The sequence below is a fragment of the Arachis stenosperma genome, chromosome 1 (assembly GCF_014773155.1).
Source record: "Arachis stenosperma cultivar V10309 chromosome 1, arast.V10309.gnm1.PFL2, whole genome shotgun sequence".
Lineage (NCBI taxonomy): Eukaryota > Viridiplantae > Streptophyta > Magnoliopsida > Fabales > Fabaceae > Arachis > Arachis stenosperma.
The window spans coordinates 9,488,725-9,509,031 of record NC_080377.1 but is presented as its reverse complement, the minus strand read 5'-3'; the positions used below and the strand labels follow the sequence as shown (position 1 = coordinate 9,509,031).

The 20,307-nt window shown below is 33.2% G+C and overlaps 6 protein-coding genes across 7 annotated transcripts; 3 read left to right on the top strand and 3 right to left on the bottom strand.

Annotated features, from left to right (window-relative positions):
* The first annotated feature begins 173 nt into the window (after window positions 1-173).
* LOC130962768 (zinc finger protein VAR3, chloroplastic-like) lies at window positions 174-2,979 on the top strand. 2 transcript variants are annotated; one of them, XM_057888938.1, is made up of 6 exons: window positions 174-584; window positions 1,101-1,218; window positions 1,408-1,742; window positions 1,843-1,974; window positions 2,053-2,151; window positions 2,250-2,978. In XM_057888938.1, the coding sequence occupies exons 1-6, from the start codon at window positions 301-303 to the stop codon at window positions 2,698-2,700; spliced, it is 1,419 nt and encodes a 472-aa protein (XP_057744921.1). In that variant the 5' UTR covers window positions 174-300; the 3' UTR covers window positions 2,701-2,978. The 2 variants fall into 2 exon arrangements, with proteins under 2 accessions (XP_057744921.1, XP_057744924.1); XM_057888941.1 differs by having other exon boundaries at window positions 347-818; window positions 2,250-2,979.
* A 910-nt stretch (window positions 2,980-3,889) lies between these two features.
* On the top strand, window positions 3,890-6,605 carry LOC130947026 (calcium uniporter protein 5, mitochondrial-like). The gene is made up of 2 exons (XM_057875910.1): window positions 3,890-4,920; window positions 5,927-6,605. The coding sequence occupies exons 1-2, from the start codon at window positions 4,348-4,350 to the stop codon at window positions 6,410-6,412; spliced, it is 1,059 nt and encodes a 352-aa protein (XP_057731893.1). The 5' UTR covers window positions 3,890-4,347; the 3' UTR covers window positions 6,413-6,605.
* A 97-nt stretch (window positions 6,606-6,702) lies between these two features.
* LOC130947074 (bifunctional bis(5'-adenosyl)-triphosphatase/adenylylsulfatase FHIT-like) lies at window positions 6,703-8,463 on the bottom strand. Its single transcript, XM_057875913.1, has 5 exons — window positions 8,380-8,463; window positions 8,179-8,292; window positions 7,654-7,800; window positions 7,287-7,385; window positions 6,703-7,018 (listed from the first exon to the last, which is right to left on the bottom strand). The coding sequence occupies exons 2-5, from the start codon at window positions 8,287-8,289 to the stop codon at window positions 6,902-6,904; spliced, it is 474 nt and encodes a 157-aa protein (XP_057731896.1). The 5' UTR covers window positions 8,290-8,292; window positions 8,380-8,463; the 3' UTR covers window positions 6,703-6,901.
* Window positions 8,464-8,911: 448 nt separating this feature from the next.
* Window positions 8,912-12,025, bottom strand: LOC130947058 (bifunctional bis(5'-adenosyl)-triphosphatase/adenylylsulfatase FHIT-like). The gene is made up of 5 exons (XM_057875912.1): window positions 11,810-12,025; window positions 11,592-11,714; window positions 9,895-10,041; window positions 9,304-9,402; window positions 8,912-9,210 (listed from the first exon to the last, which is right to left on the bottom strand). Exons 1-5 carry the CDS (start codon window positions 11,942-11,944, stop codon window positions 9,094-9,096), a joined length of 621 nt encoding a protein of 206 aa, XP_057731895.1. The 5' UTR covers window positions 11,945-12,025; the 3' UTR covers window positions 8,912-9,093.
* Window positions 12,026-13,915: 1,890 nt separating this feature from the next.
* On the top strand, window positions 13,916-16,103 carry LOC130947042 (uncharacterized). Its single transcript, XM_057875911.1, has 3 exons — window positions 13,916-14,360; window positions 14,794-15,026; window positions 15,645-16,103. Exons 1-3 carry the CDS (start codon window positions 14,091-14,093, stop codon window positions 15,835-15,837), a joined length of 696 nt encoding a protein of 231 aa, XP_057731894.1. The 5' UTR covers window positions 13,916-14,090; the 3' UTR covers window positions 15,838-16,103.
* Window positions 16,104-17,265: 1,162 nt separating this feature from the next.
* On the bottom strand, window positions 17,266-19,172 carry LOC130974894 (reticulon-like protein B1). The gene is made up of 5 exons (XM_057899734.1): window positions 18,983-19,172; window positions 18,281-18,461; window positions 17,870-18,011; window positions 17,597-17,666; window positions 17,266-17,435 (listed from the first exon to the last, which is right to left on the bottom strand). Exons 1-5 carry the CDS (start codon window positions 19,170-19,172, stop codon window positions 17,266-17,268), a joined length of 753 nt encoding a protein of 250 aa, XP_057755717.1.
* Between the last annotated feature and the right edge of the window lie 1,135 nt (window positions 19,173-20,307).

Genomic DNA, 20,307 nt, shown 5'->3' with positions numbered 1-20,307 from the left:
ATATTAATATTATATTCAAATTAAATTTAAATAAAAAATTGCAGATAACAAATATAATAAATATAAAATAAAAATTTAAGTATAATTAATTTTATGTAAAATTAATAATTAAAAAATATTAAATAATTTAATAAATTTAACTAAATTATTATTTAATAATTCTCAAATAATAATTCTCAGCTTCCAATTTGGCAAAAGTTAACTGCTTTTGCAGAAGAAAAGACTCAGAGATACATGAAAACTGAAACAACTACCAAAAACTGAAACCATAGACGTTGTTTGGAAAGAGAGTGAGTAAGTATGATCATACGAAGTGTTTGGAAGCATCGTGTGGCTCCAACAACTTCCTTGATCTCCTCCTCAACTTCACTACTCTCTCACACTCTCGCGCCGGAGAAGGAACAACAATCGCCGCCGCTTCTCATTTCGCACCCCTGGCCTGAATGGATTCACCTCATCGACTTCCTCCTCAAGAGAGGCTACTTTGTTGCCAATCACGAACTCAGTTTTGGTCCAAAAGAATTATCCAATGCTATTAGGACCGCATGCCTCAATTTCGGTAGAGACCACTTTGATCTTTTGAGGTAAAAAGAAGGAAGAGAAAACGAATTTGGATTTTGGGTTATGCACGCAAGGTGTTTGTGTTTATGACTCAGATAGTTTCACAAGAAAATTGTTGTGCACGCAAGGTGTTTGTTCTTTGGACTGTGATATTTTCACATGAAAATGAGTAGCACATTTCAGAGGATTTGTTTTCACTTTAAATTCAATCAAGGAGCCTTTATTCTAGCGCGACTAGGTGTAACAAATGAACTTGAGTAATGTACTGATCATGCTTGCTACCTAAAAGTAAACATCATATGACAATCATACTTCCAGACTTCCAGTCATGGTTTTAATGATTGTAATTTTAGGGTTAATGCAATTTTCCTGCTAATGAACTTGGGTTAATGAAGTTTTATCCTATATTTGCAATTTGATTATATTTAATTAAAGTGAATGACATTATCATGCAATTTGTTTTTGTTGTTTTAAAGTCCATTACCTAGTGAGCTTCATAGTAAGTGATCAATTTGTTTTGCAAATGACTTTGCTGTCAGGTTCTTGCCTAGAAAAGATATAGCAAATACTGTAGCATTCGGATGTCCTAGCTTAGATAGGAAAGTGATAAACTCAGCGAAGCGTCTGAGGGCACATTTGAACTTTGATGAGGGAAATGTAAGTGATGACTAAGTTTCTACTATCATATACTTTGCAAATTTATTCTCTCTTTTCTCTATTTTATTGTGTTTTTGTCTTGGCTTTTTTTGTATACTCTTTTTTGTAAACTTCGTTTTCCTTTTATAAAAAGGTGCATATTCTGCAATTTCTTTAACTAAAGAACTGCATGCCTGATGCTGCGGCCAGGTTTGCAGCTCCTGTAATTTGAGAGGGGATTGCGACAGGGCATTCGTGAAGGCCCGTGAAGATCAAGGTGGAAGAACAGTAGATGTTATGCGCATTATTTTGACTTATGGTCTTGACCCAATTATTGGTTCGGTGGATAACAAAACATGTCTAAAAAAGAATGTCAAAGAATCTGTGAGAAGTCTTCTCAAAGAAATAGTAGAGCACAGTACTAGCAGCAAAAATCCTTATCTTCCAGACACCACGGAGGCTGTTCCTGAACAACTGCACCCAGATTGGCAAGACAAGGGCAACATAGATGTTCTTATGAAGCAAGGCGACTGGGTTTGTCCCAAGTAGAGCATAATTTTCATCCAGCAACTACATATTGTTATAATTATTGCATTTTCTTCTTCACTTTCTTAAAATTTCACACTTAAATTTTTCATTGGCTAGATGCAACTTCCTCAACTTCGCCAGAAATATCAGGTGCTTGCGCTGCGACAGTCTATGTGAGCAAAAAATTAAGCAATTTAAGGAGGATAACAACCACCTACCGTTGAAGAAAGGAGACTGGATATGCAACACGTAATGCTTGTTCATAAAATTTGGCGTTTCTCACTGGTATTTAATCTCTAATAACGACCATGACTTTGACTCTTGCAGATGCAACTTCCTAAATTTCGCAAAGAACACAAGATGTTTTCAATGCAAAGAAAAGCCTCCCAAGCGGCACCTGAATCCAGGGGAGTGGGAATGCGACTCGTAGGTTCTTTCTTATTAAATCATAGCATTTTGAAATTCAAACATTTTCCCGTCCCCATCACTTGATTTTGAGGTGATTGGATTTCCTTTCTGTGTAGGTGTAACTACATCAATTTCAGAAGAAACATGGTTTGTCTCAAATGTGATCACAGACGGCCTAAGGCGTCTTCTCTTCAACCCGAACAAGAACATAACCATCATAAGAATAACAAATTGACACGTTCAGGACATCAGGTTGGTTGCCGTGACAAATCGCTGATGGAGTCAGAAAGACAGAACAGCAAGAGAGGTTCACTTACTTGGAGATTCGTAGAGGATAAAAATGAAAATCACAAGCGCTTAAGTAAATTGAAGGATCCCTCCCAATTTATTGATTTTCCTATTGCTGGAGGTAAGACCAGCTTATCTGAGCCACAAAGAAGAGAAGCATATAAGAATGAGTTGCTGAGTCAGAGTGAAACAGATGATGACTTATGGTCTGATGATAATGCGAGTACTGATGAGGAAGAGATGTCTGAATGGTTTGGGAGTGCAAAGAAAGTAAGGTAGGATTCTGGAAGTGATTATAAGTTTGAATATGAAGCAAGAGTATAAGACATTATTCCATATCTGCAAAGAATGGAGAGAATTAGTTAAATTTGCTAGATTGGACATATTTATTAATTTAAAGGCCAAAAAACTTTGTTATGGGATAAAAAGTTACAACATTGCCTTGGAACAAACTTGAAACTTTAAGTTTATATTACATGGTTAGAAAATGATGAAGGGAATTCAATTTTTGTTAAATGAATACCAAAACCAAACTGTAGTACTTCTTTATGTATCAATTCTTATAAATAAAAAAAAAGGTACCAAATCTCTTGTTAGGAAATTCGGGTCTTAATTTCTTTTAATGGAGTTAAAATGTATATTTATCAAATTATAGAAATTTAAAAATAAGACAATTTTCACTTTTTATGTTCTATTAGTATAACAAAAATTTACATAGATAACAAATTATGTATTATCATATTAATGAAAATAATTATTTTTAAAATTAATTATTTTTAAAAATATCTAAACATATAAATTTGATTAGATGACTTTGTTTAATTTCGTGAGATTGTTTAGTCCTTCTGTCAATGATCTCTCTTCACAACATATTTATGTGACACGTTAATTATTAATATATCTTTCATTTAATTTTTATAAGTAAAAATAATTTAAAATCTACTGATATTTTACTTTTACATAATAAATTTAACAAATATATTTAAAAAAGGTAATAAAAAATATAAAAAAATTAAACGATCTTGACAATTATCTTTAAAAAATAATGAGACTCTCAACAAAAATTGTCAATCTTAATTAATGTTTAATAGATAAATTAATAGTTTAACATGTTATATAAGTTTATTCTGTTAATAATAAAATATTAGCAGAAACACTAATCAATTTTATAAAAATAAAGATTAAAAACCAAAAAAAATAAAATAAAAATCTCATTATTTTTTAAAATGAGTGTCAGGATCCGTTTAGAGATTCTTTGATTATGTGAAGGTAGATTTTTCAAAATTAATGCCATTAGCGTAAATAGAGGTGCATGTTGTATAAATTCTGCATATCTGTCTTCAAACCAAATCTAGTCTTGTGGTCAGTGGTCTTAGCCAATCTCTATATCTAGTTATTGGAAATGGGACCTACCTACATACCTTTATCCCAAACCCTTTTTCCATATCGCGTTTCGCCGTTAACTACCTTTTGTTAACTACCAGTCAACGTTATCCCGCGCTGACTAACACACGACAACTTAACGGAAACCCTTTCGTGGAATCGTGGTGGACGACTCCGTCAACCTCTCCAACTCCCACCTTCGCCCCCCCACTCTGCTATTGTTCCATACTCGCTTTTCTTCTTTCTTTTTCATTTGGGTTTTCATCTTTTTCTTCTCTTTAGCAAATAATAATTCGTAATTAATGCATTAAACTAACCACAGTTTCCGCCATTCCATTTTCCTTAAGAGAAAGTTGATGCCTTTAAGGCTTTAAGTATCAAATTCAATGACTGTTAGGTTTTTTTAAAGATTGGTTTTAGGATATTTCAGGTTTTCATGGTGAAGGCTGTATTGGGCAGCTTTGATTTTTAGTGATATTCAGCTTTTTAAACATAAAAGTTATTTTCTTTTTCTCTTTCTGTTTCTGGGTTTTGAAGGGAAAAATGTGGGGTAGGTGTTGGTGTTCTGGTGGTGCAGTTTTTGGATCTTTGAGGAAAAGGGTATCTTCAATTGTTAATATAAGTGATGGGTATGTTAAAAAGCTTGGTCCTTTTGATCCTTATTTGTTGGGTTTGAAGGGTGTGGTTCTGGGTGCTGTGGAAAGAAGAGGGGCATCTTTATCGATTGTTGTTCTGAACCAGATCAAGAATAGAGGTATATCTTCTTCAAAATTGGTTAAATCTTCTGACCAGAGGTTCTTTTCCAACAGCAGCAGCAAAAATTCTTGTGGTGATGGTGATGATAACGGTGGTGTTACTGTTAGCAATGGTGGAACACAAGAATTCATATCATACTCTGAAGCAAAGAAGCTATTGAGATTGGTGAATGTGGAGACACTGAAGATGAGACTTGGAATGGAAGGGAAGGAAGTTATTCCTTACACTGAACTTCTCGAAGCGTGTGAGAGCACTGGTATTGCTAGGAGTAAAGAGGAAGCTATAGCATTCTCCAAGGTTCTTGATGAAGCTGGTGTTATTCTCCTTTTCAGAGATAAGGTGTATCTCCACCCTGATAAGGTTTGAATGACTCCCTCTTTTGTATTGTTTATGTTGTTGGGCCATAGTTAATACTTGTAATTTCATCACAAAAAGTAGTGAATTGTAAACCAACCACGTATCCAATCTGGTAATGACTTTTTTAGTAACTATATGTTTGCCATAACAACAGAATTTGTGCTTGTGGGGCTCACTAAAACCATGACTAGATCTTATTCTATTTTCTCAGCATAGCTGAATTAGATGCCCCTTATTGCTCTTTTTATCTTCTTTACTGTTAGGGGGTCCTCTATGTTTCTTGTGTTAACATCACCTTTTGAATAAGGAAATCAATGTTTTATGGTATATCAATGTTTGGTTATGAATTCTGTGAATATGCATCGAAAAGGTTTGGATGTAGTAGGATCCATGTATGTATATGTATCTGTAGAACTTTATGGTATTTAACCCTTTTGAATTATCCATAGGCGAGTTGTGGTTGTGTCTGGAAAAATTCTCAAAAATGAGGAGAATTGTAAAGTGGCAAAGTAAGGAGGTAATCATTCTTGAATTTGTAACTTTTATCGGGTGTGAGTCTTACTATCTTGATTTAAGGGGGATTAGATTTTCACTTTCTCACTTTTTCAACTTCTTCACTTTAAAGGAGTTTGATCTAGTGGTGTCAACCGAACTGATCACTATAACTAAGGTCAAATGGGACCGAATATGCCAGTTTAGCAGTAGAAGTAACATATGTCTGATGATTCGGTCTTCAGAGCAATGTAAAATTCTTTGGGGTGTGTACCATCGCCTCCAATCTAATTGCAAGGGATCTACCTGGTCTGATACAAACTATGTATTGAGTTCAAGCAGTATTGTTTTTATTTTTCCTTTAATCGATAGAATCAATATTCTTTAAGATATGATACTGAAAAAGTTATGCATTTTAGAGTTTGTGAAAGTACCAGTGAATTGTATGCTTTAATTTGTGATGCTTTCTTAATTACAGATTCTTTTTCGGTTGTTTGGCTACTTTGCGCTTGTTTAGGTGGTGGATCTGGTTCGAAGGGCTGTTCCGCTAGCACTGACTGCAGACGACGATCCTGTGAGGGAGGAGATAAAGAAGCTGCAGGAGAAAAAAGAGGAAATTGATATTTTGGCCCACAAGCAGGTCCGGCGCATCCTTTGGTCCGGACTAGGATTTGGTGTAGTTACTGTTGGCTTATTCTTTCGGCTAACATTCTGGGAATTTTCCTGGGACGTAATGGAACCTATCGCCTTCTTTACAACGACAACAGGTTTAGTCATAGGTTATGCCTACTTTCTATTCACTTCAAGAGACCCAACTTACCAAGACTTAATGAAGAGGCTCTTCCTCTCAAGACAGAGGAAGCTTTTCAAGCGGTATAACTTCGACATTGAGAGATTCAAGGAGCTCCAGTGCAAGTGCAGAACACCATTAGATGCTAACACTGTTTTGAAGAATCGCATAGGGGTGCATCTTGATCTCGACGATGCTATACATAGAGATTGATATTGGAACACATTTTGTTTTGGGGAATATATAGTTTCAGTTAACTTTGTTTCCCTCTTGTTTTAACGTTGTTGGGAACAAGTTTAATACCTAACTGTTGTAATGAACTAATGGCTCCTCGGCTATATACTTTATACACACATTTTCCTTCATTTTCTTAACCTTGAATGGGAAAAGATTGCTTTGTTTTTTAGTCCAGTCAATGCTCAATATCTTTGAATACATGAATACTTTTGAAACACTAGCAAATGGGTTTGAGAAGATGAATCAAACACCTTGAATAATTGGTTCAATCCAGGTTTGCAACTCAAGTTTCAAGGAAAGAAACAGGTTATTCTTTGATTACCACAAAGTATATAAGTTGTCCAAATAGACTAGAAAATTGAGAGTTTGGTGGTTAAATGTTTAATCAGGAAATCTTCTTTTTCTCTTTTAAAATATAAGATTTTGGTAATGTTCAAATATTATTCTGTTGCAAATTTTAAAGCATCAAATGATGAACTTTCTGTATTCATCTGCCTCAAGAGCCATTTCTTCAAGGCTTCTGTCTTTCCTCTCTTTATCCACCTCAAGCTTTTCTTTCAACTCTTTCTCCTTTTTATTTATCTACACAATTCACAAACATCCAAAAAGAGAATAATAATAATCATTAAGGAAATGTTTTAGATGCACCAAGTTGAATAATGAGATAATGGCATCCATCATGTTTCAAATCTATACTGTTGGAATTTTTTAGTGCATGCTACATCAAGTTCAAATAGACAAGTCATAGCATTGTTTAAACAACAAACTAAAGTCTCAGTATTAGAAGAATTAGCAGTATAAAACAGACAAATTAAGAGAAACAAAAGTAAATAAGAAGTTTCAATCTTACATCTTCATAAATGTCATCATTGTTCTCATAATCACGACTCATCCGAGGAAGGATATGGATATGAACATGAGGTACTGATTGACCTGCTTGTGGCCCATCCTAAGGTTCAGAAAAATATCATTTGGTTAGATTTTACAAATTGTAGAAGCTTAGCATACAAGGAAGTTTTATTTCACACTTGTTTAATGTTCAAGACATGGAAAACACTTTGTTAAAGATCAGTGCTCTGCAGCGTGCACTATTATAGGCTATAAGTCCTGCCTCACGATGATTAAGTCGAATACTTTTACTGACGTGACAATACAATGATAATGCATGAAAATTTAAATATATTGTACTTTGTAAACACACTTTGTTCAACTCTTACTTGGATACAAAATGTAAGTGATGATGCCTTATGATAGCTCTCAAGCTGCCTACCAACTTTCTGTGATATCATCCACAGATCAGTAATCTCTTCAGCAGTGAGATCAGCAACACGCTTGACTTCGCGCTTTGGACAGATCAGAACATGTATTAAATAGTGTTAAGTCAAACAAAATAATATGTGTTCCTAAGAGCCTTGAGGCTTTTACATTCATCTAGTAACAATGTGAAAATCAAGCATTATATAAGGTGTTGATGTTCTGGAATATTTAAAATTGTTAATTGGGGAAACTGTTTCTGGAAAAATTCTGGCTATGGAGAACAATTCTTAAAGATTTCTTAACAAAACAGTGCCACTATGTCAAATCTACTCAAAAGTCAAAACACTACTCCATTTCAAAGGATATGACCTGCAAAATGAAAAGACAAATCAATAACAAAGTGGTGTGTGTATATATATATATTAAAACATGGATGACATGATCATCAAAGAAGTGAGGACATGAAGAGTTTATAGAAGTAGCATACCAGGCACAGCCGGACGAAGGTTGACAAAGGCGAAACACAGATCATTTGTATAGAACACTGAACTGTGATGGATCTTGTATGGTCCAAAATCATAGTATTCAGGAGCCATGATCTATACTTGGAAGAAAGAATGAAAAAAATCTTAATGAAAAAGAATACAGATGATGTTTTTCATAATTCATTTTAGTTGTTTACTTACCTTAATGGAATTAGCAAGAGAGGAGATAGTGCTGCTTTACTTAACTTAATTCTTATGAAGAAGAATGGAGAGACTATTGTAAACTATGAAGTCTTTAGAAAAAGTATTTAAAAATGTGAGTGGTTACTGATTTGAGAGTAGTTAATTGAGTCAACGTTGAATAACTTGTTAATTGAGCTTGTGTAAGAACATTGTTTTAACAAAAAATAATTCATATAAAATATTTAAGTATGTATTTGTGTATATTTATGCGGAAAAAAAATGCTACCTGCACAATTAAAACCAGTTACTATATATTTGTGTATATATACAATATGTATTTTCGTATTTTAACATGTATTCTACACGAGCTACTAATTTAAAGACTGATTTTTTGTGTGTACATAGTATGGTTGTGCAAAAAATTACAAATAATGGGGCAATATTGCTTTTCAATCTCTTCCTATGATGATTGACACTTTTCTTTATAACAGTATTCCATCATGAACAAGGAGTGTTTATTTCAACGAAAGTGTTTATAACAAGATTATGTAAACAGAAACTCAAAAACTCAATCATGTATTCCATAAGGTTACTTGTATCATCATGCAATATATCAAATAAGAACATAAGTTAATTTGAGCCAAACCAAATTGTCAATTTCCCTAAAAAGAAAAACTATAGTCTTTTCAGCTAGAATTTGTGTGATTAATATATGGTCAATCAAGTCCAAGCTCATAAGAAGAGTTTTCTGTATTCATCTGCCTCTTGAGCCATCTCTTCAAAGCTTCTGTCTTTCCTCTCTTTGTCCAAATCAAGCTTTTCTTTCAATTCCTTCTCCTTCTCATCCATCTGAAACAAACACAAACGGCAAATAAGAACAAATATCAAATCAATCACGGTAATAAGAATGTGTAGGATAGTCACGAGAAGAGCGTATCATACTGCATCATATATCTCGTCGTTCTTCTCGAAATCGCCACCTCTTCGGGGAACAACATGAATGTGAACATGAGGTACTGTCTGTCCCGCTTGAGGTCCGTCCTATGGTCCAGGAAGATAATTCCGTTGGTTTTGTGAGATACGGTTAGCATATCATGCAGGAACATCCGAACATAATCCGAATAAGTAGGAAAATGTTGAATACAACAACAGCTCAAAATGGCAAAACTAACACATCCTTTAGCAATGAAGGTGGTGTGTCTTAGTATTTTATCATCTTATCAATAGTAAAATTTCTTAACATCAAATAATGAAGAGAACGGTTATTTTGAAATTTCACCATACTGTTCGCACGATAGCAAGTGTGTGTAATGAGAGTCACTAATAGCGAAGAGAAAATGGTGAACAATTTGAAAGAATGACATGGAGGAAAAAATAGGCCAGCAATCTCATTTCTGAATTCTTATCCAGTTAAATATAAAAGGTGAGAGCATAACCAAAGATAGTGATTGCAAACCAAAGTGCAAAAATATAACTGAATTAGCAATCTGAGAAATAAAAATATGTTCAAAAAATAAAAAAAAAATGCTTAACTTGGATAGCAAATGTAAGTGACGAAGCCTTATGGTAGCTCTCAAGCTGGTTCCCAATTTTTTGCGCGGTGAGCCACAAATCAGAAGTCTCCTCAGCAGTGAGATCAACAAAACGCTTTACTTCACGCTTCGGACAGATGAGCACATGTGAATACTGTTAAGTCAAACAAATTCAACACTAAACTAGACTTTCTAGTCAGCTGGAAATAACCTTTAGAACTTTACATTAAGTAAAACTTCCTTTCAAGAAAAATGCATAATCATTGAAAGGCTTTAGCAAGTAACTATGAAGCAAAGGTATATGTCAAGTCTAGGTGTACTTCTAACATATTATTTATTTATTGATCTCGCTTAACATCTAAAGCACAACATCAAAGGAAGTCCCTCATAATCTTTTCAATAGTGTTGACCACTCCTACTGGAATACGAAACAAGGATAAGAAGTAAGGATGACTACTGGAGAGGCATGTGTGAATGAGAGTGGTACGACCACATAAAGAAAAATAGGCCCCTTTCCAAATTGGCAAACACTTAGAAATCTATTCAACAACAGGATCCCAAAAGGAAATAGATCTAGGACTACCACCTAGTAACCTACAGAACACCTAGATAATCAAGAGGCCACTCCAAAACAAAACACCCAGCCATATATGCCAAACTAGAAAGGTCATGAGGCCAAGCTAAACCACTCTTTGACATACTGATCTTTAAACCAGAGCACAACAAGAAAAATTGAAAAATAGAGAGCACATTCACTCTATCTATCATTTTCCATACACAACATGGTGTCTAAGGTATGCCGAACACAAGTGGGTTAATGATTAACCAAATGGATATTCTAACAGTGCAATGCCCTTTATGTAGTGGTAACCAATTAACCATGTTAAAATAAATTGAAATAGACAATGACCTATTATAAAGATGCTCCATAATTGCAGGATTTCAAAGTTTTTGTATATGTATGTCTTGCAGTGTTCATTGTGCAACCTAGGTTAACACAGCCTATTTTTGTTTTCCAATTGAGAAATTATTTCATGCTGAAGGTAAAGAAACTCTTTCTCTGAGCATGCATTTCACCCAAAAATTTCTGCTTTCGAAACAAACCGGTGAAAAGCTATGAAATTTACCAATCCAATTTCAAATTCTGTTTCCATCTTGAACTACATTTTTCTTTTTTATCGGTTTTGGTTAAACAAAGAGTTCAACCACACTGAAAGCGAACTATAGCACTAAAATGAACTTCACCAAAACACTAAACCAAACAATAGTAAACTAAGAAATAGATAAACAAAAAAGAAACATGAACCATGCCTAGCCAGCAGTATCATATTACTATTATTGACAGCCAGAGAAAAGGATATGACCTGCAAAGGGAACACAAAACAATAAACTTCAAAATGAAGCCCCTTTTAAAAAAATCTCAGAGAATACAACAATGTCCCTAACAACATATAGCTAAAAAGATTATCCCTTTTAGGAGTTTTTCTTTTCTTTTCTTTTTTCAGAAAGAAGTTAAAGGGGAACTGATGAAAATTATTATAATTGAACAATAATTGGGAGAAAACAACAGTTTCCTAACAACATAGAAAAAAAAATTACTTTTTTTTTTTATGGATCACCAAAATGGGTCATTTTCCCAATTTATATTTTTTCTAGCAAGAACAAATATGAGTGAGGTTAAGTTATGACTTATGAGTTACCAGGAAGAAGGGGACGGAGGTTGACCATGGCGTAAGAGAGATTTGTTGCGTAGAACACTTCGCTTTTGTGTATCTTGTAGGGTCCAAATTTCAACTCTTGTTTTTCTTCTTCCCCAGCCATCTGCACAATTCATTCAATTTCCATTCAAAGAAGAATGAAAAAGTGTTGATTTGAACGATAATGATGATGATTGTTGATGAGTGAGTTCGAATCACCTTAATGGAGCTGAACGATGAGATTCGTAGGATTCGTAGTAGCGGCAATGTTGAAGAAGAAGAAGAAGAAGGAGAGTGTAAGAAGAAGGAACGAGGGAAGTGAACACCGTACGGAAGCAGAACCTGCTTTAGCATTTCCACTTCCAAAGGAGGAAGCTTTTTTCTTCTAATTTCTAAACTTTAAATTTTTATGCTTTTGTTGAAAAATTATAATTTGATAACTAAAAAAATTCCTAAAATTCTTTTGGTGAATATTTTTATTTCTTTAGATAATAGTTTTTGAAGAGTGCTACACATACAAGTCTTTTTGACTTACAAGTCTTACAAGTTGCTACACATACGGGCCTTTTAATGCGTTATTCAACCGTTTCCTGTTTTCAAAGCGCTACACTCAGAATGGTTCTTCTTCTTCTTCCTCTTCTTCTTTCTCTTCCTCTTCTTCTTCTTAGTTTTTTTTTCGATTTTCCTGTTTTTAAAGCGCTACACTCAGAACGTTGAAATCGTTTTGAAGAAGAAGAAGCAGAAGATGAGGAGAAAGAGAAAGAGTTCTGAATTATGCAACGAATTTTGGGTGTATTTCTTAAATCTTTTGGGTGTATTTTTGTAATCCTTTGGTGTATTTCTATAATCCTTTTGAAGATAATGGAACTTCAGAAATACACCCAAACGATTAAAGAAATACACCAAAAGATTACAGAAATACACCAAAAGGATTTAAGAAATACACCAAAATTCGTTGAAGTACATCTTAATTCAGAACTCTTTTTCTTTCTCCTCCTCATCTTCTGCTGCTTCTTCTTCTTCAAAAACGATTTTACCATGAAAAATCGAAAAAAAATGAGAAAACAGAGAGAAAAGAACGTAAATGAAGAAGAAGAAGAGGAAGACGAGGAAGAAGAACGTGTAGAAACGAAAGAAAAGAAGAAGAAGAGTAAGAGGAAGAAGAACGTGCAGCAAGAAGAAGAAGAATGAGGAGAAAGAGAAGGCAAAAAACGAAAGAAAAGAAGAATGAGAAAATGAAGAGGAAGAAGAATGATTCGAAGCGCGTTTTGAGTTAATTTTAATTGAACTTGTAAGGTTTACAAGCTTTAATCGCTTGTATGCGAAGAATAACTCATAGTTTTTACATTAAATTATTTGTGTATATAAAGAAATAATTTCATAATTTTAAAAACTTTTTGAGATTGTTATATTTTTATTAATTGATAACAGATATTAATTTGATTAATTTTTTTTATCAAATTTAACGTAAAGATTATTCTATATCAAATAAATAATAGAAATTAATTTGATTATTAAAAATAAAATATTTAACTGAATCTTTTAAAAACTAATTCTATGTATTATTCTTTAAATAAAATGTAAAAACTATAATTTAAAGGATCATTTACATAAATAAAATGAAGGAGAGAAAGTGTTGCACAAATACAATATTTTAAAAAATCAGACACAAATACAACAAACTCAATTATATGTAATATGCGACACTCTAACGCGGAACTTGAAAATACGCGTAATCCGTTACATCCTGTCGTGGATTATGTTGAGAAGCTAAAATACATAAACCGCTACACCACACCCTGTAACGGTTTATAAACAGATGGATTCAAAGCATATTCTGCCAGACACTGTAGTGGATTATGAAGAAGTTAACTTACTATATAAACTGCGATACCCTACAGCAATTTCATAGCATTAGCCAACTCCTTTGTAATCCGCTACAGCATCTCGCAGAATACGATTTGAATTCATCTATTCATAAACCACTACAGAATGTAACAGTTTACGTGTTTTAGCTTAACACTAAACTAATGCTATGTGGGATAATAATTCTAATATATGTAACTTTTTGTATGAATCAAATCTAATAAATTAATAATAAAATTTAAAATAAAATTAATTAAATTAATTTTTATTATATTACACTAATTTAGTTAGATTTGGCTTAAAAAAATTTATATTTATAGCATTAATAATAATAATAATAATAATAATAATAATAATAATAATAATAATAATAATATTGATGAAAAGAGAAAGGAAAAAAACAACTAAAGCAATTAAATATTAGAAAAGGGTGTTTAGGATTTAGAGATAACTAGATAAGGTTGTGTTTGATATCTTTAGAACTTGGTTCCACTGTCCTTTTGCCAGTTGCCATTCCTCTGAAAGGGGAGATTCATTCACTTCCTCACTCTCACTCTTCTCTATGCTTCTTTCTTCTATGTCTCAATAACCTCACTCTTCATCTCTAGACACACCAAACAAGATTATCATCATTATGATGTTGGGTATGGCCACTTTAACTTTGGGTTCATCAACTGCATTGGTAGTTGCCAAGACCCAACCTCACCATGCCACTATCAATGGCAACAAGTTGTTAGGAACCAGAAACCAAACCCTTCATATGTCTTTGCTTCCTTCTTCTTCAGCTAACCCAAAAAATTGCAACTTGTTCTTTCCCTTAAACAAAAATTCAACTAGACCCTTTACCACTGCTGTTGCATCTGTTGATTCTGACCAGCTCAGTTCTTCTGATCCTCCCAGCAAGGTTCTATTTTGCTCAAACCCCATTTTAGAATTTGTCTTCAATTTTTACATTTTGTTGCAGGTTCCTTTTTTTTTCTTTTTCTTTTACTCAGTTGGTTGAATGCTGATTGGTTAAGTCATTCATGTTACTTGTCTAATAAAAAGAACAAAACAAATTCTAGTGCTTGAATGCTGATTGGTTTGTTACATATTTTAATCCAAATAGTAGAGAGATTGGAAAAGTTTGATTTTTTAGAAACTATGGCCACCTAGTGGGACAAGGCTATGTTTGTATGGCCATGCTATGAGAATAAGCCTTGTCCTGAAAGAAAAAAGTTTGTCCTTTGTTGAGGATTTATACAAGCATGTGATTCATGTCACAATTTCTAATTTGAGGTCTTGGTTTTTTATGGTAATTAGTTTATTTATTTTAAGTTTTTGGATCATCTTTGCAGAATGAAGCCAACAAGTACTATTTTCTTGTTGCCAATGCAAAGTTTATGCTGGATGAGGAGGAGCATTTCAAAGAACAGTTATTCGAACGGCTCCGTCTCTTTGGAGAGCGAAACATAGAACAGGATTTCTGGCTTGTCATTGAGCCTAAGTTCTTGGACAAATTCCCGGATATCACCAAGAGGTTACGCAGACCTGCGGTTGCTCTTGTGTCGACCAATGGCCCCTGGATCACGTAAGAGCAACATTGAGTTTAAAATTTTCCGTTTATTGATTCAACAATTACTATTAATAGTAGAATATATGAAATTCTAATGGCTCATTGATGCTTGAAGTGGCTGTTATAAACAATGAAAGAGTGGAATTTTCCTGTGATCCTCCTTAGGATCCATGGAAAGTTTATGTTTGGGTGTTTCTTTTACAGTGCAAGCTGCCTTTATCAGAAGGAAGGCATTGCTTCCTTTCCCAAAAGATGAAGAAATCGTGTTTTGGCTTCGAATTCATTTTTTTTTTCTATTGGCCTAGAAAATCAAATGGGCTGAAAATGTGTGTGTATGTGTTTTAGTCAGTTGTTGAGTGTAGGAATAGATTTTTGTGTAGTAGGCATGAATTACGACTAAACACTAGCATTGTTTGATCCATGTAGCCGAACCTACTTAGTAGGAGAAGGCTTGGTTGATTGTTTTTCCCTACTTTTGGTGTTAGGGTCAAGCTGAAATGAGCTCGACCCTTTTGAATTAACAATGATATCTGCGAAAAGAATTGCATGTTAAACAAAATTGCTTCAGTGTAAAAGCCAGATTTTCCATGTTTTAGACAAGTTGTAACTATGTATCCCGACATGTTCTAACAGATTCATGAAGTTAAGACTGGACCGAGTTTTAACAGAAAGTTTTGTAGCCGAGAGCCTGGAAGAAGCACTAGCCTCCAATCCTACTAATCTGGAGTTTGAGAAGCCTGAAAAATGGGTGGCGCCGTATCGCAAGTATGAGTTCGGATGGTGGGAGCCCTTTTTGCCTTTTGCACAGAAAGAGGTGACATCTTAAGATATCTTCTCGCTTTACTCCGGTACTTAGTGTTAGTAAATCTTTTTCTCTGAGGATTTTTGTTCATGTATAACTGGATGTTAGTTGAAGACTTGAAGTTGGTTAAATTCGCTTTAAATTTTGCAAGTGTATTTATATGAAATTGATGTGTTTCCTTTAGGATCTAGTTCTAGGAACTGCATTATCTTGCGTAAATGAGTAAATTATATATATTATTATAAATTCAGTGTTCTCTTTTGTAAGAAATGTATAATTCCTTCACCTTCCTTTAAATGCATACTTCTATCTTATGCTGATATGCTGTCCTATCACAACATCCAATACTCCTTCAGCTTAATCATTTTAAGGGTCTTGTGAACAAGTGTGCTAAGGGCACTCTTTAAGGATCAAAAGTGGAAGATTTTTTGTTGAGAAAATAAGAAATTTTAGGGTGCATTTGATTTACGTTTTCATTATTTATTTTCAGGATTTTGCAAAGAAAAAAGAGAAAACAATGAAAACAATAAAATCCTGTTTTTGCATCCTGATTTTGCTTTTTTCTTCACCACATGACATTTGATGCATAAAGAACTTAAAAAAAAAAAAAAAAAAAAAACATCTTTTGGATCTTTAAAGCTTGTCTGCCATATTACATGATATACCTTTTCATTACTGAAAGTAAGTTCATAATCTGAAACATGCTGAAAATTTTCTCAATTATAGTGAAGTTATGCATCAAATTAAAGAAAAGGACACCACTAAGAACAATGTTTGTTATGCTGCATTTCTTAAAGGTTGTGGTGTGATCTTCTATTAAATTCTTCTTCCCTTCCATGTTCTGCAATATACTTCTTCAACTATAATCTGCCATCAGTTATGGTCCACTTCGGAGCGGTTGTTAATCGCATTCTTCAACCATAGACCATAGTTTATGGTTCGGTTTCTTCATGATCAGAAATATAGGCCTTTACTAGTTGTTACTAGCTGTGACATTCTCAATTTAAAGCCTGCATTCTGAATTACAATTCAAAATTGGTCATTAGTTATTGTTCCAAAGATCTCATGACTTATTCTCCAATCAAATACTATCATTTTTATCTCATGTAGAATCTTTCTTTTTTGGTTTCTGTTTTCATTTCCTTACTTTTAGTTTTAAGAGTGAAAAAGGCGACATTGTTGGAAATGAAAACAGAAACCAAATACACTCATGATTTATCATAAACCTCTCTATACATAAATTCTTTTGGTACATATATTGACACTTGATATCAGCATTTATGAACAAACTTAACTTGAGGGGTCTGCATGTTTGGCATAAATTATATCGATTTTCGTCGAGGTTAAACAAATTTACACTATATTTTTCTATTTGTAAAAGTATATACAGAAATTGAAGTTATATGACATCTTATTTTTTCAACCAAAAAAAAAAATTGAATTAGTTACCTCTTATTCTGGACTAATACACCCCTCATGTAAGTGTTGGGAGTATCCAAAGTACTTTTTCATTAACTCTGCATATTTAATATTCAATTCAAGCATTGCTTTGCGAATAAGAATGTCAACAATGTCTTCAGTTCTTTCATATGCTGCTGGAACTATCAGCAACATCACTGTCCCTACACAAAAATAAAAACAAAGACAAAGAAAAAAGATAAGCAGAGATTATTGCTGATATACTGATAGAGTAACTTGCATATCAAAAGGAATCATAAGAAAACAATGGTGATTTGGAATAACATTATTTGAATACTCATGTAACCTGCAATATAGTGCTTACCAATGTAGAGGAGAGTTGGAGCACTTAAGAAACTATCAATAATGGAGATGGCTCCCAATGTCACTGTAACCTGCAAATTACTTTCTTGTCAAAGAAGATACCGAGTGACATTCTGGCATCAGAAAATTCTTTATTGTACTTGCAGCCAATAAGAGAATGTTGTTTAAGATAAAAGTTTAAATCAGCATTAACATCTGTCTTAAAATGTCATTAGCATGACAGAAAAAATAATAACAGTATGGAAAGCTTAAAAGGGTGATGAAAGAAAGAGACCAATAGAAATGTCTTCAAATCATGTCCAGAAGCTAGGAGTCCAAATGTTGTGAGTAATTGGTTAAGTAGGTGTGTGATTGAAATAGCAGCATGAACAACCAACCCTTCTGGTAGGATGAAGCTTGATGATCTAGGTGATGATCTGTATTGAAAAATAAACTAACATTATCACTTAGTGTAGTTTTATGATCTAACAAAATGTGCAGAAGAAAGCAAACCTGATGAATTACCTAAACAATGTTCTACTGAAATCTGATCATATTTAAGAGCAAGTATAATAATTTTTTCAAAATAAGATATATTAAAAGAGAATAATTATTTTAAAACAAGAACTAAAATTGGTTTAGATTGAGAAATCTTAAGCTAAATAGAACAGTTGAATATATATTGATAAGATTGAATGAAACTTACATGTTGATGAAGGAGGTTAAGTGTGACCAAAGAAAGAGCATTGCCAATAGGAGTATAAGAGAGTCACAAGTGAAACTAAGCAAGGTGTAATCCATCTTCACATAGAATAACAACAACAAAGTTACACCAACAATAACACTTGTTGAGATACTCTTCTTTCTCCATAGTATAACATCAGCAACTAAACACACAAAAGCACAAGTTTGTCATTAATTTCATCACAATTTCAATAATAAAAACAAATTCAAAACTAGCAAATGAGTTAAACTCCAAAGTGTTTTTTGAGATTGGTTGCGTACACTAAAATAGTCCCCGAAATCCCAATTGCACCAATTACGTCTCTGAGATTGGCAAAAGTGAAACATATTAATTCCTTAGTCCCTTTTCCATCAAGTAACTCGTCACGCAGTTAAGGACTAACGTAGTATACTTTTGCTAATTTTAAGGACATAATTAATACAATTGGGATCTTAAGGACTATTTTAATACACGCAACCAATACGAGGGACCACTTTAGAGCTTAATTCTTAGAAAACATACCGTAATAAATTATGATACGAATAATAATAAAGAGTCTTAACAAGAAAATTAGTAACAAGTACTATATGATCTTAATCTAAGATGAGAAGCTGTTCTATTTGTTCTTATACTCTAAGAGAGAGTTCTATTAGATTCAATGCAAAGAAGCACAAGAGAATATACCTTTTCCGGAGCCTAGAATGACATGGAGTGGCCGTTTCCGGCCGAACAAACGTCTCCTAGAGGCCGAGAGCAACACGTAGTGCTCGAAATCAGAGTCGAATTCCGAGTCATGATTGATATCATCATTATAATCTCTGCTACCAAGAAAATCTCTATCTGCAATATCCATGAAATCCGTTTCTTGAACCATAATTTATCCTCCTTTATTTGTTCTCCTATGTACCTTAGATCTCTCCTCCAATGTTACAAAAAAATACAGCAAAACCTGTAAAGAAAAAGTATATAAATAAATAAATAAATGACATCACCTATGAAAACAACATAGACTAGGTTAATAACAATATGTATATGTATAAGCACATTGCATAACAAAGATAATCAAATCATAATGGTATCATATGCATAAACATTAATAAATTTGCTGGGTTGAATGATGAAGGGTAGAGAAGAATAGAGATTAACATTATTAACAATTTAGTAGTTTGGTGATATTTTAGATCATTTAATGGGAGAGATCTCTGCCTTGTAGATCAGCAAAAAGCAACAAATCTCAGGAAAACTGAGCTTGAACCCTCAATGTTGTCACGTAAGCAACTATGATTTTGATGAAATTAACATGCTTGAAATTGGTTATAGTAGTAAAATGACATATAGATTTGTGTAACTGATCAAAGAAAATTTTGTAATTATCCTCAAACATTTAACGTTTTCTATCATATTACAATTTTTTAAGGTGGTATATGCTTAACTTATTTCTTTGTATTATGGATTAGAATTATTATTTTTCCATTTTATATTCTTAAGTTTAAATGTTAATGCTATTATCTTTATAAGAAGTGTGGTTAAACTATAAAACATTTTACAATCCCGCTACGTTACCAACACCATTTCTGCCAACATCTGCCAATTTTTATTTATAATTGTGTTTAATGGAAGTGTTTTTGTGGATGTGTCTAATAAAAATGTCTTTTTTATAGCTGTGTTTTAATAGAAGTGTCTTTATAGATATATTTTTGGATGTATCTCTTTATATATGTGTTTAAAATATAATAACTAATCATTGTTGGCAATAAGTTGGCAGATAATATGTTGATACCCTATATTTTTCCAACATTTTATTATCTTCCTTTATTCACTTTTACTTAACTTTACTATATAGACCACATTACACCCGTTATTCTTTTGTATTTTTCCTATTTTCAATTTTAATCACATTGTTCTATAGTTTGTCACAGGCATGTGTCTATGTATAAATGTTATTTGTCAACCACATCTCTTTTTTTTTTTTTGATGATTCAATTTGCATTTTTTTTCATAATTTGTTA

Excerpts from the sequence above, each read along its gene's own strand:
- LOC130962768 (XM_057888938.1), top strand. The coding sequence starts at position 301 with ATGATCATACGAAGTGTTTGGAAGCATCGTGTGGCTCCAACAACTTCC. Across the intron at positions 1,219-1,407 it reads TGAACTTTGATGAGGGAAAT|GTTTGCAGCTCCTGTAATTT; the intron begins GTAAGTGATGAC and ends TGCTGCGGCCAG. Across the intron at positions 1,975-2,052 it reads GGAGACTGGATATGCAACAC|ATGCAACTTCCTAAATTTCG; the intron begins GTAATGCTTGTT and ends TGACTCTTGCAG.
- LOC130947026 (XM_057875910.1), top strand. The coding sequence starts at position 4,348 with ATGTGGGGTAGGTGTTGGTGTTCTGGTGGTGCAGTTTTTGGATCTTTG. Across the intron at positions 4,921-5,926 it reads TGTATCTCCACCCTGATAAG|GTGGTGGATCTGGTTCGAAG; the intron begins GTTTGAATGACT and ends GCGCTTGTTTAG.
- LOC130947074 (XM_057875913.1), bottom strand. The coding sequence starts at position 8,289 with ATGGCTCCTGAATACTATGATTTTGGACCATACAAGATCCATCACAGT. Across the intron at positions 7,801-8,178 it reads TTCGTCCGGCTGTGCCTGGT|CATGTTCTGATCTGTCCAAA; the intron begins ATGCTACTTCTA and ends CACTATTTAATA. Across the intron at positions 7,386-7,653 it reads CACTTACATTTTGTATCCAA|GATGGGCCACAAGCAGGTCA; the intron begins GTAAGAGTTGAA and ends TCTGAACCTTAG.
- LOC130947058 (XM_057875912.1), bottom strand. The coding sequence starts at position 11,944 with ATGCTAAAGCAGGTTCTGCTTCCGTACGGTGTTCACTTCCCTCGTTCC. Across the intron at positions 10,042-11,591 it reads TCCGTCCCCTTCTTCCTGGT|CATGTGCTCATCTGTCCGAA; the intron begins AACTCATAAGTC and ends TAACAGTATTCA. Across the intron at positions 9,403-9,894 it reads CACTTACATTTGCTATCCAA|GACGGACCTCAAGCGGGACA; the intron begins GTTAAGCATTTT and ends CCTGGACCATAG.
- LOC130947042 (XM_057875911.1), top strand. The coding sequence starts at position 14,091 with ATGATGTTGGGTATGGCCACTTTAACTTTGGGTTCATCAACTGCATTG. Across the intron at positions 14,361-14,793 it reads CTTCTGATCCTCCCAGCAAG|AATGAAGCCAACAAGTACTA; the intron begins GTTCTATTTTGC and ends TCATCTTTGCAG. Across the intron at positions 15,027-15,644 it reads ACCAATGGCCCCTGGATCAC|ATTCATGAAGTTAAGACTGG; the intron begins GTAAGAGCAACA and ends ATGTTCTAACAG.
- LOC130974894 (XM_057899734.1), bottom strand. The coding sequence starts at position 19,172 with ATGGTTCAAGAAACGGATTTCATGGATATTGCAGATAGAGATTTTCTT. Across the intron at positions 18,462-18,982 it reads CATTCTAGGCTCCGGAAAAG|TTGCTGATGTTATACTATGG; the intron begins GTATATTCTCTT and ends TTGTGTGTTTAG. Across the intron at positions 17,436-17,596 it reads TCCAACTCTCCTCTACATTG|GGACAGTGATGTTGCTGATA; the intron begins GTAAGCACTATA and ends ATTTTTGTGTAG.